The sequence below is a fragment of the Dryobates pubescens genome, chromosome 6 (genome assembly GCF_014839835.1).
Source record: "Dryobates pubescens isolate bDryPub1 chromosome 6, bDryPub1.pri, whole genome shotgun sequence".
NCBI lineage: Eukaryota > Metazoa > Chordata > Aves > Piciformes > Picidae > Dryobates > Dryobates pubescens.
In genome coordinates, this window is record NC_071617.1 from 21,599,371 (window position 1) to 21,616,269 (window position 16,899).

The 16,899-nt window shown below is 41.5% G+C and overlaps 1 protein-coding gene across 1 annotated transcript in view; it reads right to left on the bottom strand.

Annotated features, from left to right (window-relative positions):
* Positions 1-1,062: 1,062 nt before the first annotated feature.
* UST (uronyl 2-sulfotransferase) overlaps positions 1,063-16,899 on the bottom strand; it is a 163,095-nt gene continuing 147,258 nt past the window's right edge. The window contains exon 8 of the mRNA XM_054162725.1: positions 1,063-4,849. Coding sequence (XP_054018700.1) covers positions 4,566-4,849 — 284 coding nt within the window. The 3' untranslated portion in view covers positions 1,063-4,565. The remainder of the gene's footprint in view (positions 4,850-16,899) is intronic.

A 16,899-nucleotide genomic window follows, 5' to 3' on the forward strand; every position in this document is an offset into this window, starting at 1 on the left:
CACTTCTGGGCAAACTGAAGAAAATGTATGACAGAAGTGAGACACTGGCAACTGATTATCCTGGTTGAGGTTTAACTTTTAACCCCCCATTCACTTCTAACTTTTTGCAGGGGATTTTTTCATGTCTCGATGGCTGTTTCTCACAGAGCTGCTTTCCAGCACCGTTCCCATCAAACCTATGGGCAGCTAAGTAGAGCTCAACTTTGCAGACACTGTCTTGGGACAGGTACTGCAGAAGTGTGAGGTCTTGGGTGACAGGTTGGACTTGATGATCTTTGAGGTCTTTTCCAGCCTTGTTGATTCTGTGATTCTATAAGTGGTCCCAGCGATTCCAACACCACTAGACAAGCACTTTCAACACCTTTCTTGTTTTTCCCACAGAGTCTGTGTGTGCAGGTCTATATGTAACAATGCTCAGTTCCTTTCTCTGGTCTCGGATCATGTGAGCAGACTGATCAGCCAGAAGTGTTTTATATGTTTGCTGAACTCTTTGCAATAAAGGCTGATTCCTTAAAAATAAAACAGAAGGAATGCTGTGGTATTGTATTACAGTATTCTAGCTCTCAAAAATGTTGCTGTGTTGTTTTAGGCTGTGGTCTAACATCACAGATGTTCCTTTTCTTAAAATGGAGGAAAAGATCAGCTCACCACTATCCTTAACTGGGAATTATAGACCTTTATGTTTTAAGAGGATATAGAGTTTTACTCTTTGGTAGACAATGTTTTTTTCATTTGATAAGAGGACCCAAGTTGGAACGCAGTGTGGTTTCCTCTGTTAGCCAAAAAATTCTACCTATATATTAAATATTTTTATTACATCAAGTATTGTATGGAGGAAGAATTCAATGGCTAGAATACACAGGTCTGCTCTCCAGTGTTTAAATTTATGCTTTTGTTTGTATCTTTGAAGTACTATGAACCATTCTATATTATAACATTCAATGAATTCACCAAAGCTCCAATGACACAGAAATGCAAAGAAATTGAAATGCCTGAAGTACGCCATCAGTTCCACATACCTTCAGACCTGCTGAGTTACCTTGCTACACGTAAGCACGGAACTTTTCAGATACCTGAACTTTAGGATTTCTATAATCAGCACAATTTATGGGGAAAAGAACAAAACAGGAACAAAAACCTGCACCATTTCTCACTGTCACTTGAAACTTAAGACAAAAATTTATTTTTTCCAGAATGCTGCATTATAACAACAGTTGGTTCTCTCTTTATTGCGATAGCACCAAGGCTTCACTTACATCACAGTATCACTCTGGACTATTGGAGCTTTTATGCCAGGCCATCAAATACCACATCTAGTAAAATTCAGTGTATAGGGACCAAGCTCTTTCTCTCCTAGATAAAACTTCTTTCTACTTAGCAGCCACAAAGCATGAGACAACATACTTCAAGGTACTTACTGCACATCTCTGGTCAGTAAAATAATCCTGACTTCACTTGCACACTTCCAGCATTTCGGGACAGAGAACAACCTGCCCAAATCTCACTGCTGAAGTATAACTTCCAGATGATCAACTGTGCTGTATCCAGTCCTGTTCTGCCAGGTGCCAATCCAACAGCTTACCCACAGCTGCTGTACCCAGGCAAGAAAGCTAGCATAAGGAAGTGGACTATGGTGCCAAGAAGAAATGTACAAGTTTTATTTTTAAACTTCACTGGACTGAAAAATAGAGTCATATGGCTTATTTATACTTCAAGAGATAGTAGTGAATAAGTTAAAGAATATTTCATCCCAAAACATACATTGCTTTCATTTATAGCTAAGCTAGTGTGCACATACGCTTTCTTTTTGTTTTCATAAATGTCAAGCACCACCTTCTTCCCCTCACAAAGATTTACAAGCACATGCATGGCACTCCCTACAAAGCTGTCATGGGCTAAAGGCTTACAAAACATGATTATTTTTTTTTTCTTAATAAGAAATATTCATCAGACCAAAATATAATCATTTAAATCAACTTCTTCCTGAGCAACTTAGAATTTGGAATGTGCTGAAAAGTTTCAATAAATAAGTCTAAGATTAACCAGCTTAAAACGTACCTTTTAACAATTAAGCAAAATAGATTTCAAGGCAGACAAATAGGCTGCAGGACCAGGAATCTTTGATGCTTGGTGCCAGATACATTTATGAAGTACCATTCAAAAAGGAGAGGCCAGGTTGTTTGGTATGAAAAATACAACACTGAAACCTAGCAAGTAAGTGATTAAACAGGCTTTGTATTTAGGTTCTAAGTAACGATGGCTGAAGATGCCATTAAGCAGGCAGATGAAAACAGACTTTACTGTAAGCGGCAGTGAACTTGTAGGAAGCAGGAATGTGTTAAGTGACTGATTATTCTGTTACAATGTTGGCAAAAAGGATTTAAACAGAATTTCAGAAAAGGTGAGAATATTAGAATTCTTTCCAAAATATAACAACTCCACAGTGTGTAAACTATTCATTACTCTTTCAATGTAATTTCATAGAAACCACTTAAAAATATACAATGCAGCAGATTTATATTTTAGCTAATATGTTAGTTGTTATCTGTGCCATTTTCAACTTACCTCAGTGTGCTCCCCCACAGTAGTGCATTGCTACCACCAACCTGGGACTTTAATAATGAGAACAGAATATTCTACATACTATTTTCTGTAAGTTAGGATTTTATCTTAAAACGATTACGCTTCTTTATTTTCATTCTCTGTGTGTAGATACGGTAAAGGCTGACTGGTGATGAAGATGGGCTATGTTTATTGGCTCTTAATGGGCTCATAGAAGGGGAAACCCTTGGAAAACACATCTGAGCTTAGCCTGAGTTTATATGCCTCGTCCATCACAAAATAACTTTTGCTTGTAATTGCAAACTGAAACATGACCTTGCAGATGGCAGTGATGCTGCTGAAGCAGCCATTGAATAGGAAGTAAAAACTGCCCAGTACATGTTTGAGAAAGGACGGGATTTAGACAGAGGTATATTGCCCCTGCAGTGTTACTGGGACTCATCCTGGCAAGGTGGTGCAGCTCCTGGGCCTTGCTTATTTCCTGTGCTCTAGGACAGGAATTTATTGCTATTATCCTCTACTAGTCCAATTTCTTATGGCAACAATGGAGCCCAAGAGGTCAAGGCCTCATCAGGACCCCTAAATTGCCACTACTCTGCTATGAAGCAGGTGTCAAAATAGGTCTGCCTGCAAGCCTGTTACTTCTGCCCAGCCCACTTATCACAGGGAACCCCAGGGATATCCACCATGAAGACAACAGCATGTCACATATCGGAGCTATTTCTTTTCACCCTCCCAGCCTCCACCCATCCCCTCTCTAGTGTTTGCTGATAATACTTGTAGTGATTAACAAGGGCAACTTTCACAGTGACTCTCTTAAGAACGAATCATTAAAGCAGCTTTGGTTTCACAGAGCATACTTTCTTTTCTTTGTTTTATCATTCTGAAGTATTTCAGTCAGAGAAGTTGTGGATGTCCATGCTGTAAATTTTATTTCTAGCCATGATGAATGCAGCTGTGGTCAGGTTCAGATGTGAGCAACGAAAATCTGTGATCACAGAAATACCAGGAGTTCCAGATCATCTAACTTTTTTTTTTTCCTAATGAGTGACTGTCTGTATTTCTTTCTATTTGTGACCCATAGGAAGAATAAAAAGTCCACAAACACCCTTCTTGAACATAAAAAGGGTATGCTGCACCTTTTCCTTCAGAGTCCAATAGAAATGTATTCAACTGCAGAAATAAAACTCTACCGTTTAGGTAACTCCACCTTACACTTTTCATATCTTAATGCCATTTACTGACCTGGTAACTTTTTCCACTCTGTGAACTCTCCATGGTAGGGAGGTTGGAGTAGATGATCTCTAAGGTCCCTTCCAACCTAAGCCATTTTATGATTCTATGAACTAGACGGGTTTATCAAACTCATGTAGTTCCTGCCACTTGCCTTACGTCCTCTATACTAGTTTTCCAGAATAGCAGCCTTGCTACACCTGCAGAGGGTAGTTCAGAAGCCCCTTTATGAGCCTGTTATCCTTGGTTGTGGACAGACACAGCAATGGCTCTCTGACGTTACCACTGGGGTAGGAGTGTGCCCTGGGCAGAGAGAGGAGCTCTTCTCAAATGGATCACTGCTCGTAGTTCGTGTTGCTGGTAGTTAATGTTGCAGTGCTATGCAATGAAGACTTGTTTCTGGAGAAGAAAGGAGAGTCTGTAAAATTTACTTTTCAAGACCACCTAATCTATTCTTTAGTGTTTTGCAGGTTTCCCAGAGGACTATTGGGGTACTTCAAAAGTTATTTTGTGATAGACAATAGATACTTCTCTCTTTAACTATGCTCTAGCAAGGATGCTATTGAGCCAACAACATACGACAAACCAAACCTGCAAAACCAGGTATCTCCTGATGGCCCCAGCATGTGGGAATGGTCTCTTCCATTTTGTGTCAAATGCTGCTGCGCATTAACTCAGTTCCTTAAGGAATTACTTTTAATAATAATTAAAAAAAATCTTAAGAAAGCTGGAGGGGGTCACCAGAAGAGAAGGGACAGCTCTTCCGTCCATCACCTTTTATAGATATCCTCTAGCCACTTTTCATCATCTTCTTCCTCATCGTCTATGGGTTCCTCTGTTTCCAGGGGAGAAGGAATGAAGAACTCGGGTCTGGGACGTGGTTTCCTGATATGAGACTTCAGTCCAAATTTGCGCTTTAGCAGGTGGAACTGTTCCTTGACGTAGTAATAAAACTCATATTCGTATCTCATGCGTTGGTAGAGGATCTGTATTGCTTCTGGAGAAGGGACGGTCTTCTTCACTGTCACAGTCAGATTGCCAAGTTTCCTATGTTCTGGAAAAAACAAACCAAGCAACATGGTGGGTGCTGGTTCATGAGACCAGACCTAAACTGTTTGTTAAAAAACCCAAAAGGTTAAGGCATGGCCCTACTGCATTACTGATACAAGTGAGGTTAGTCTCTCCTTCATTATGGTTTTATTTTTACCTAGAGAAGGGAAATACAGATATTTGAAGTTCAACTTGCATGTCTAAATATAGCTAGTTCATACATGGTGTTTAGCATTGTGTGTAGTCACCAATGATCTCAATTGGCAATGGTTATCTGAAAATACAGATTATTTCGTATCAATATGAACAACATGTAAAGAAACCCTTAATCTTGCCTAGGTTTGGGTATTTTGGTGCATGTGAAGTAAATACCCAGCACACAGCTGAGCTGAACTAATCAATTATTTCCTATATTGCATACTACGTAGGGTCTCAGTTGTGCTTTATTATTGTTCAAATAAGAACAGAACCTTTCAAGATGAATCCATCTCAAGCTAGCACTGAAGCATTGTTGACATCACCACATGACACTTCAAGAGCAAATGAGCCTGTTGACTTTCTTGTCCTGTTATTCCTGTAAGAACACTAGACTCCTATTCCTGTTGTGTTCTGGGACTGGAAAAATCTCAGTACACTTTTCTTTACCTGACAACTTTCACTTTGGTAAACTGAAATAAAACACCTTTACTGTTGATAAAGAATTAGAGTTACTAACAAAAATGCTGAATTGCTTCTTTGTCTCCTCTCCCAATAGATTATTCTGCCACTGGAGAATGATGTATTTTGAGTGACTTGTAAGGCAACATCTCAAGGCAATACTTTTGCTGTTTTCTACCAGATGGCCACAGACTGCCAGAGTATCCCAAGTATTTTTAACCTCCCCAAGTCAGAAAGATAATTGAAAGTCAACTCTGAAGATGAGAACAGATGAAACTGTAAGTACTGACCTGTAGCATCACTGTATCCTCCCTAACAACAGCAACTTTCATTAGAAGTGGAGGTGAATGTACACTGATGAAGTACTAGCCTCTACGATCAGTTTTGCTGAAAGCTCAGTGATCCAGTCCAGTAAGCCTCATGTGTTACTCTGAGAAAATATGATGCCCATGGAAATGATCATAATAGCCTCAGAATATACCTAAGTCCAGACACAGCAATGAATGGGCTTGCATGGAAGCAAGGAGATGCCAGATAGACATTCGTAAAAAAACTTTTTCATGGCAAGGACAGTTGGGCAGTGGGGCAGAGCATACAAGCTACAAAAGATGTATCTCTGGAGGGTTTTAAGAGCAGATTAATTATCTCCTGAGGAAGACCACTTGATTAGGGGATGGACATCTTAAGACCATTTTCCATGACTCTGAAACCAAGAGATGAATTTTGACCTTGTCAGTCCTTAGTTCCTTTCCTTGCTCTTTGTTGTGACAGCAAGGTCTGTATGAAAACTGTTTTGTTTTTTCACCCCAGGATAATGCCTTGACTTCTGCTGCTCATTATTTCCTTAATATTTATATCCTCTATTTGTACTTCCTCAAATGCCATACAGAAATACCCATGTTCTATGTGACTATATAGATAAACTGTTGCAGTGAAGAAGAGCTGGATTTAGAGAAACCCAATTCTTATTTCAACAGCAGCTCTCCAAGATGGATAAATTCAAAAGGGTTGGGCCATGAAGCACAGCAAAGAAAAAACTTACAGAGGAAGAAGACAAGAAAGAACATTTCAAGTTTCCAATCAGGTCGCAGCAGCAGTGAGCACCCCACTTCCAGAGCGAGACCCGGAATCAAACCAGAATTTTATCACAAGCTCACATGAGCAGTCTAAGCTGGGGTTTTCTGAAGCACTTGCCTGCAAAGACCAAACACCTGCTTTAGCAGCTTGAGAAACAGTTTTTCATGATTACAGGTAAAGCTAAGGAATGGATTGATGTTTTAACCTGAGTTTCCTGTTGCTCCCCCGATCCAGGGTTCTATTTGGTGACGAATGAAATGCATGAACCCCATTGCTGCTCCACAACAGAATTCCAGAAATGCAGAGAATCTCAGAAGTCCTCTCAGAAGTCCTTTATTACAGCACTGCAGAATCCCCAGCATCACAGAGTCTTAGTGTCCTTAACAGAAGTCTCAGATGCCCTTAACAGAAGTAGTCCCTAATGAAATCTCAGAGAATCAGAAGCTGTTCCTAACAGAATCTCTTAACAGAAGTTCCTTGTTGCCTGAAGTAGCTGATTTTTATATACTTTCCTATCTTTCACATTAATGCACTTAACCAATAGAATTCAGCCCCACACGCATGCTAAAAATATCCCCCTATAAAAAGTACTAAAAATAGCTCTGTATAAAGAGAAGTCTCAGCACACACAAAGGTCCAGCTTCTGCAGGATGTTTTCCTTTGGCACTCACATGAAAACAAGTTCGCAGCTTGTAGTTTGCAGAAAGAGCAGCTGCCACAGATTGATAGTTTCTGGTAGGAAAAGTGAGTTCTTCTTGGGATTCCACAAGCAATATAACAGAATCACAGAAAGTTAGGGGTTGGAAGGGACCTTCAGAGATCATCAAATCCAATCCCCCTGCCAAAGCCGGATCACCTAGGGCAGGCTGACAAGGAACACATCGAGGTGGGTTTTGAAAGTCTCCAGAGAAGGAGACTCCACAACCTCTCTGGCCAGCCTGTTCCAGTGCTCCATCACTCTCACCATAAAAAAGTGTTTCCTTGTGTTGAGGTGGAACCTCCTTTGTTCTAGATTGTACCCATTGTTCCTTGTCCTGTCACTGGGCACCACTGAGACTAGCACCTTCAGCTTGACACCCACCCGTCAGTATAGACATGGATCAGGTCCCCTCTTAGCCTTCTCTTATCAAGACTAAACATCCCCAGGTCTCTCTGTCTTTGTTCACAGAAGAGATGTTCCAGTCCCACAATCATCCTTGTGGCTCTCCATTGGACTCTCTCCAGCAGACCCCTGTCCCTCTTGAATTGGGGAGCCCCAAACTGGACCCAGTATTGCAGGTGTGATCTCACCATAGCAGAGTAGAAGGGGAGGAGAACCTCCCTATATCTGCTGGGCATAATTTTCTTAAGGCACTCCAAGATACCACTGGCTGTCTTGGCCACAAGGGCACATTGGTGTCCCATGGAGAACTTGCTGTCCATCAGGACTCCAAGGTCTTTCTCTGTGGAGCTGCTCTCCAGTAGGGCTATCCCTGACTTGTACTGGTGTCTGCTGTTATTCCTCCCAGATGCAGGACCCTGCGCTTGTCCTTATTGAACTTCATGAGGTTTGCCTTTGCCCAGCTCTCTTTCACCCAAGAGAAATAATTTTAAGCAAAAGCAGATCTCTTTAAGATGTAATAAAAAGATGAGTAATCAGGATAGAAAACATAACATATCTTTTAATTCTTTTTCTAAAGGAGTAAAGGTTTTGTTGTTATTGTTGGTAACAATTGAAACATAGTGCTCTGTAATTAAATGGAGCTTTTACACCAAACTTCATGGTTCTTCACCCTGAAATCTATCCTTACTCATATATCTAAGTAATTAAACAGGTTAGTACACAGAGTTCTTTAACTACAGCCATGTATGGTGACATACACTCTATGTTTACTGACTGTTCACAGTTTATAATTTCCTAAGTTTTATATAGATAGGAGTAAAATGACTAAGATATACAAACCCCAATTTGTAAATTGGGTGGTGTTGGATTGGTTGATGGGTTGGACGCGATGATCTTGAAGGTCTCTTCCAACCTGATTTATTCTATGTATATTCTATGTAATAAAGAAGCCATCTTTAATGTGCTGTCTAGCTGAGAAAAAGCATAGAGGAAGGACCACTAAATGCTTGCATTTAAAATAGATTTTAGCACAGAAAGCACTACCTGTAGCTAGTGAATGGTGTGAAATATTTTTGGTGAAAATATTTGGGTTTCCCAAGAGCTTATATTCTTCTACACCACCTTTACCCACAGACTGCAATGTCTCATCTTTTAAAATTCTCAGTCAGTTGTTCAAGTGAATGGATTGTTATCAGCTGAACACACCCCCGGAAGGACACTATGCTCAGTCTGTCCTTGGGTGAGAAGGCAACCGCTGCCTTATGATTATTGAGCATTTTACAGAATCACTATGGTTAGAAAAGACCTTTGAGATCATCAAGTCCAACCATTATCTAATTCTACCAGAGCCACTTCTACACCATATCCCTGAGGCATAGCTTGCCTGTTTTAAAATATACCCAGGGCTGGACATTCAACCACTTCCATGAGCAGCCTGTTCCAGTTTTTGATAACCCTTTCTGTATATAAGTTTTTCTTAATGTCTAACCTAAATGTCCCCTGGTGTCACTTGATGCTATTTCCTCTTGTACTCTTCTTTCTGGTGCTGAGCTGGTAGCTCCTGCCAGCTCTACAGTCTGGTTTTCTTTACAAACTCAGCAGCAAATATACACTACTAAATATTGCATTTATTAAGCTTAAGCCTTTATACTGCTTGCCAACTACATTTTTATTTCACATAGGTTATTTCTGTTACAGAAAACTCCATTTAACTCTCTGGAAAAAGCTCTTTGCTTATATGGTCCCTCCAGGACTCTAAGCAGGAAAAGCCACTTCTTACAGCTCCAGCTCCCTTTGGTGGCAGCTCCCCCCAGCAAGGAGAGGCACTTGTGTTCAGCTCAGGAGCACTGCCAATGATGACAAGGTGAAAAGCACTAGACTGTTCTCTTGGGGGGTCAGTGTGGGGCAGAACCAGCCAAAGGGGAATGCACTGGCCATGTGGCCGGCGGAGAGCAGCTCATTGGCATCCGATCTGCCAAAGCAGCCAGAGGCCGCATGCCGCCCACGTGGTGGGCAGCGAGAAAGCAACCAAACACACTGCTCTGAATTGGCAGTAGTGATGGTATAGAGGACTCCTGGATGCGTGTGATTCCTTGCTCTATGCACACAACTATGTATACATACACACAAACAACCACACTCTGAAAGACTACAGGAGCAGATGCAGGTTTTCTGGCTTCTGTGGGTTCATCTTGCACTACACCCATCTGCAGTGCATAAATAGCTGTGAGCTGTTGGTTGTCAGCATGAGTTGAGGCTATGCCTGGATGCAGGTCAGGCTTTGATAAACCAACTGAACTCTGCTCTTTTTTATCCACTTGGATTTTATTTAGGCTGCTTTCTAATCTTAAATACTCTTAAAAGGCTCTTTAATACAAATATGAGTAAAATCACAGAACTGCCTCTTGAAGTCACCTTAACCACCTTTCCTCATCATAGAAGCAAAATGGAAAATTTAGGTAGATCTGGCTTAAAGCCAAAATAACAATCTGCATATGCTGCATAAACCCAGCTGTTCCACCAAAGGACCTCCATTTTATGACCTTTGAGACAGCTTGCCAGATGGAGGGCAACAAACTACACCATTTACTTTTCAGGGTTATTTTTTTTTAACTGTGTTTGCTTTGGCATTCTTTTAAATTACTAAAAAGAATGTATTATAGAGTAACCCGACCTCCCAGTGCTGCCTGCTCATGCCTTGAATTAAGACTATATTTGTATGCAGATATGGTTGAAGTAAATTAAACTCCTTTGGGTTACCAGGTGATGAATATTTACTATTACTTTCCCCACTCTCACTTTTTTGGTTTTGTTTGTTTTAAGCTAAGAAATCAGCATTTCTTTCTGCAGCAATCCAAACCACAGGGAAAAGTATTTTTAATACTTTCTGGCTCAAAAAAACTCGGATTGCCATATTCAGACAAATAGATCGTAAAGGCATTACCCACCTCAGCAGAGAATTTGGGAGCAATGCTCCCTCCAGTGCCCCGCCACTTTGGTAGGTGCAATGCAGAGGCTTGCTGCACGGTGCTGCTGCTGGATGAAGCTGCGGGGAACCCAGAGCCTTCATGGATCCAGCAGGGAGAGTTGAGCCAGGCTGAGCCAGGGCAGGATGGCTGCAGGCAAGTGTGAGCATAGGCTCACCCGGCTAATGCTCGTGGTGAAAAAACCCCACGCTGAGCTCTGCTGCTCTAAGGCTGTGTGAACATGATGGCTGTCACAGATAGAGTAAACTAATTTCCTGGAACTACACAGGGAGGCCCCATGCTTCAGCTGTATGCAGCTGAGCTGCAGCACACACCTACTACTCCACAATTTTAAATGGAAATAAATGTATGCCACTGTGGTTCAACATGATGTACAAGTCAGCAAGGGCCTCTGCTTGGCATTCCACTCAAATGATTGCTGCAGTCCTAAAAGAGAGCTAGGAAATATCTCCCCCAGAATATCTAACTGCAGCTCAGAAGAAAATTTTCTGGCACACTGATCTGCCTTACAAACTTGACATTTTTAGCTATGTTCTTGAAGGATATCTGGGGAAAGATGGTTTTGGGAGAACAGATGTGATGCTGATTGCCAATAGCCACAGGGCTGCTACCACCGAGGAGCACACTGGGCCCAGGGCAGGTCCCAAGTAGGAGGAGAGATGGCATACAGTGTCTATACTGTTCAAATAAATTGCTGCCAATGACAGAGATTGAACTAGGTGAAACAATTACAGCAATGCTCTTTCTTATTTCTTGCTGCTACAATTTACAAGGAAACCAGAGGGGAGAATAATATCACTATTAACCTAATATAATTTCATTATTAACATTAACAGAGACAAAATTCAGAGAATTCAGAGAATGATAACCTGTCAGAGAAAAACAGAGGGATGCCAAAACAGAGATTAGCCAGGAAGAGCTCACAGAGATAATACATGACACATGATCAACTAACACTCAAGGATGTAAATATCAAGGAGGCATGGAAGAAATGTGGGGAAAAAAAAAACACAAAAGGAAGAAAGAATAACATTAATAATAAATGTAAGAAGTAACTTGGGCAAGCAAGGCTAAAAATGACAACCCCCCCCATCTTCCTACAGTATGCAAGTAACATATTGGGAACACATTGCTTAGGTCAACACTGCACTGGTCTGTCTGTTGGCTGGACAACGTAACAGTGATATGCATTGAACAGTGCTCCAAAATACTACTTCAGCTTTTGAAGGCATTTTATCACTATGAAGAAACACTTCCCTTATAATGACCTCAGCAATGCAAACATATAGTTTTCTCCATAGTTTGTAAACAGCTACCACCCTCTGAGGTCTCTGCTCCATTCAGTAAGCATTTATTATGAAATCTCCAACTCTCTTGGAAAGGTCAGAATGTTAAGACTTTGCTCCTACCACTTCAGAGCTGTGGATCCAACAACATGGATTTCCAGCTGGATGGGACAACTCAGCCCCTTCTCCTGTACCACACACTGCTCTCTGCTGCTGCCCCAGACTGTGAAAGTGCTGTATCTCACACATGATTAGGTAACAAATTTCAACAAGATCTTCTAAGAGCCTCCTTTATATGGTGCACTTTAATGTTGCATTCCCAGCTATGGTAAGTTAGCACATAAGGGGAAAGAAAAAAGGCTAAAAAAAGTGCTGAAATTAAACCACATTGGTAAAGCAAAATGGTAGATTCCTACAAGAATGTGGTCCGGTACTTTTATTGCTGTTAAGCAATTTCTAAGTTGAGCTAGACAGCTGGAGGTGCCAAAACCAAAAGCATCTGCAGAGGAAATGCCAGGATTCTCTAGTATGAGTTGCTGAAAGAATTGCTATGGTTGCAATTCATATGCAAGTTCTAATGTATCTTTTATAGCTGCAGAAGTATTACTGCATGGATCCAGACAAATCTGGATCTGACAAAACCACAATTTAAAAATAGGTTCTTACAGATTGCTTGTGCTCAGTAGGTTATGCAGATACTATTACTTTTTTGCAGAGAAAGAGAGAAAGTTGCAATGATTTGAGACAAATTTCAGCAGTGCTTAGGAGCAGGAAAAGCCTTACCACAGGTATGTTATGCAGAAAATCTGCAGAGATACAGCCTGGGACTTGGGAACCTAGAACAAGCATCTTGGTTTTGTACTTCGATCACTGTAGGCTGCTATCTCTGATTTCTTTCCACAAAAAAGAAGCAGTAGAAAAGGCATGCTGTGCAAGCTTAAGATGTCTAAGAGGGATGGAGCGAGGTAGAGGTGTCTTTATTTCCATATATAGTATTGATGACTGCAACACTGGCATATAGCATCCAGTTTTGTAACCACATCCTAAATCAGGGAGGGTATGAAAACAGCCTCAGAATGAATACTGGGGTTGGAATGGGCACTTTAGAAAAAGATGATAAATTCATTCTGGTCAGCTTACCCAAAAAAAGAAGATTGAGAAGTGACCTGTTTAGAGCATCTACATATTTTCATGGTGAGAAAACTAAGGATACTGAAGGGTTGGAAGCAGAAACCAGAGAAATGTGGACTGGAAGTAAGGCACATCTTGTTAAAGTGTTGAAGGTGATTAAGCACTAGAACAAAACAAAAAAGAGTTGATTTGCTCTCTCTTCGTATTTTCACATCAGTGCTGGATAACTTTACCAACTTCAGTTACTGATCTCTGTGCAGAAGAAAGAAAAAATGTGTGGCTTTGTGGCACACAAGAAGCCATGCTGAACAACTCAATGATCCATTTAAGACTTTCAAAGATCCGTGTTCCAAACGTCTTGCAATGCGTCAGCTTCCAAGTTGGCAGCACCACCTATGAAAGGTTTTCTGTCAGCCTCTTTGAGATATCTCAGTGTGAATGCCATTTTTGGAAGAAGTCTGAACACCCAATTTGGTACTTTTTCCAGCTGCTGGCTGGTTACCACCCTACAGTATCAGGTCTTGCAGGAGTGTGAAGGAATACTACCATTATTCTCAAAAGCAGTGTAAGAACATGGCCTTAAAAATTATTACTTCTAAGTGCCGCCTCTTCCTGTTTCCTAGAGCATAGTTGTGACTGCTTATTTCTTTATGCAAGAGCAATTACTGATTTGAGAAACAAAAGTAAAAATACAAAAATAAAATCTAGGTACTGCCAACTACTGATAGGGTCTGCAGGACTGAAAAATGCACATTATTATATGGAAACTGCTGTCAAAGTGGAGGAAAGAAAAGCAGCTATCTTCTTTGTGAGAAAGTTGCCAGCCCTAAGAAGATTTTCTTTCAACTGTGTCTAACACAGACAACTGAAAGCCCTGAAATGGCTTTATTTCTGATTATTCAAAGTTACAGGCGGTCAAGAGAAAATTCTCTCTTTTGCCCTTGGGTTCTTTTGCGTATAATGAGCAACTGAAGGCAGCCAAGGGCTGAGGCACTGGTGAAGAAGGAAGAATGCTACCAGAGCAGAAACAACACACTGTTCCTTTCAAGTTCACCCCCTCCTGGCTCACAGCCCAACTGCCTTGGCCAGCTGCCAGGGTATCAGGACAAAGGCCTCCTCCTCTGTCCAAAACCAAGGAAAAGGGTCCGTTGTTTAACACAGGCAGACTTGTTTCAGCAGGAGAGGAAAAAAAAAAAGAATAAAAAGAAGAGGAATTATATTAACTGGAAGTCCTGGGAGTGGAGAGTAATCTCCTAGTGTGTCTAATGCAATTCTCACTCCATGCTTTTCCTGGAGAGTGAACGTCTCAATTCTCTACCATTCAGGCTAGAAAGCAAAGTACAATGTCTCAACAGGGCTAAAGGCTGGGCAGGCCTGCTAGGGTCTTTGCATCTCTCAAGGTTCATATGAACCAGAAACAAGAATGCATTTTTCCCTCTTTCCAGGAAGTCCCAGGCGATCAACTGCTCCCCTCCACACCTTGTGCTAAGGGTGAGTGTCTTCATAAAAACCCCAGAAGAATCTGACAGACCCACAAGCCAAACGTTTAGCTGTCTCAGGACTTCACAGCAACTGAGGCTCTGGCTGGATTTCCACACAGTCATTAAACTCAAGTCAAGGTGAATTCATACCTGGGCCTTTTTCCCCTCTCTGTAGTAACAGAAACTGCAGCCCTGGTCTGCTAGGGAACTTGGGACACTTGAGGTTCACTGCAAACTGAGAGGTTGTGACCCTTCCTGAAATCTCCAAGGCAGATGCTATTGAAGAAGTTACACAGAGAAGCAGTGGCTCTTCACACCAACCTCAGCACTTCTTAAGCAGCACAGCCACAGGTGAGGGATAAGAACTTGAAGAAAGCAGAAGAAAATCTCTAGGTTTGGTGTGACCTGTTTGACTCTGAGCAACAAAGCACTTGAGTGAGGTGAGCTACCTCAAAGGCTGAATCACAGGATGCAGTGTGTCAGTGAGCTGTGGCAGAAGACTTCCCCCAGCAATTGTTTGTGTCTGAGAGTTTTGGGAAATGGGCCCCAGTTCAAGAAGTGGTGTAACTTTACCTGTTAGGTGATTAGATGCTGTTCAAACACCATGAAGATTTACACATACATGTACTTGCTGTGTATTCCAGGCAAGAGATTTTCCCCCTGAAGGAGGGAAAGGACATTTCTGACACACACTTCATAGACTAAGATCTTTGCAGACAAAGGCCCCCCTGATGCTCTCCATGAATCTGCACCAGTAGGCAGCAAAGACAGCCTCCTCTGCAGTACCTTCTATCGGTCTTCATCGATGTACATGGTCAGCTCCAGCAAACCTTGACCATTCTCCCTTATGTGTCAGTACCAAGAGCAATCAGTTTGAGGGAACAGGGGTTGCTCAATCATCTGTTTTAATTCAACTTACATTTATCATTACTTTGCTGACAGGAAAAAAGACACACAGGCTTCTCAGTAGCCTTAACTCTATTGCAGGTTAAAGGAATTAGCTGAGTACTGTAAAAACACCCATGAATCGGATCAGGAGATTTGCAGGGTATAAAAAGCCACTACTCCTGTGCTTAGTCCTGCAAAATGTCTTACATCTATAGCCTTTCAATCAGTAATTTAATTTCAGTGCTGGAGGGACTGGTCAGTATCAAAGTTTCCAAGACAAGTGCACTGTTTCGATTCAATGACAATACTAGCTCTGGCATAATGACTACCGTACTTTAAAGTTATAACACACCAAACTTTCCCTTATGCTCAAGAAAACAGGACATAAAATTACCTGCTGTCCTTTTCCATTTCAGTATTTATGGGCACACATAAACATTAACACTTCTGGATGAGGATAAAATAGGACAGAAACTGCAAAGGACATGACAGCAATTAGGAAGAGCTCTTCAAGAAAAATCAGCTTTAGGAGGGAGTGAGGCTACTAAAATAACCCCTCTGAACCTGCAACAAAAGAGGCTTTTGTTGAAGAACATCACAATTTTCTATATTGCTATCTTCAGGAGCAAAAAAGGTGCCCAAAAAAGGCCTCCAACATTATTCATAAGACATGCAACATTAAAAGCTGTATCAAGATAAAGACAGAAAACCTGTTGTGGTGGGTTGATTCTACCTAGCAGCCAAGCACCCACATGTTCATTTGCTCACTCTCTCTGCCCTCACAATGAGGTGAAGGAGAAGAAGAAAGAGAGAAAACCTACGGGCAGAGATAAGGACAGTGTAATAGGTGTGGAAAAAACCAACAGTGCAAAGGCAATTCCTCCCCGCCTCCCACACACAGACATAATGTCCAGCCAGTTGCTGAGCAGTAGCCACCTTGGAAATCCTGTTCTTCTTCCTCCACCCCTGCTTCTACTGTTGAGCAGGATGTTAGATGGTATGGACTATCTCTCTGACTAATTTGGGTCAGCTGTCTCGGCTATCTATCCTCACAGCTTCTTGCCCATTCCCAGCCTACTGACCAAGGGGGCAGAATAAGTAGCAGAGAAGGCCAAAGCACCGTGTGAGCTACTCAGCAACGGCCAAAATACTGGTGTGTTGTCAGCTTTGTTTTAATCACAAATCCCAAGCACAGCACAGCATAAGGCTGCTATAATGAAAGTTATCTCAAACCAATCCAGAGTCAGCAGATTAAAAATGTCTGCTGTCAGGTGTGGGCAATCCTGTCACATCTGTCTCTAGGAAATTTAAAATACACACATCAGTCACAATGGATCAGATGAAACATCCTCTTAGTCACTATACCTAGTATTTAAATAGTGGCCCTTCATGGATACTGGGAGGAAGAATGGCAGAGGCACAGAGGCTGTTTTCCTCCAGTGCTG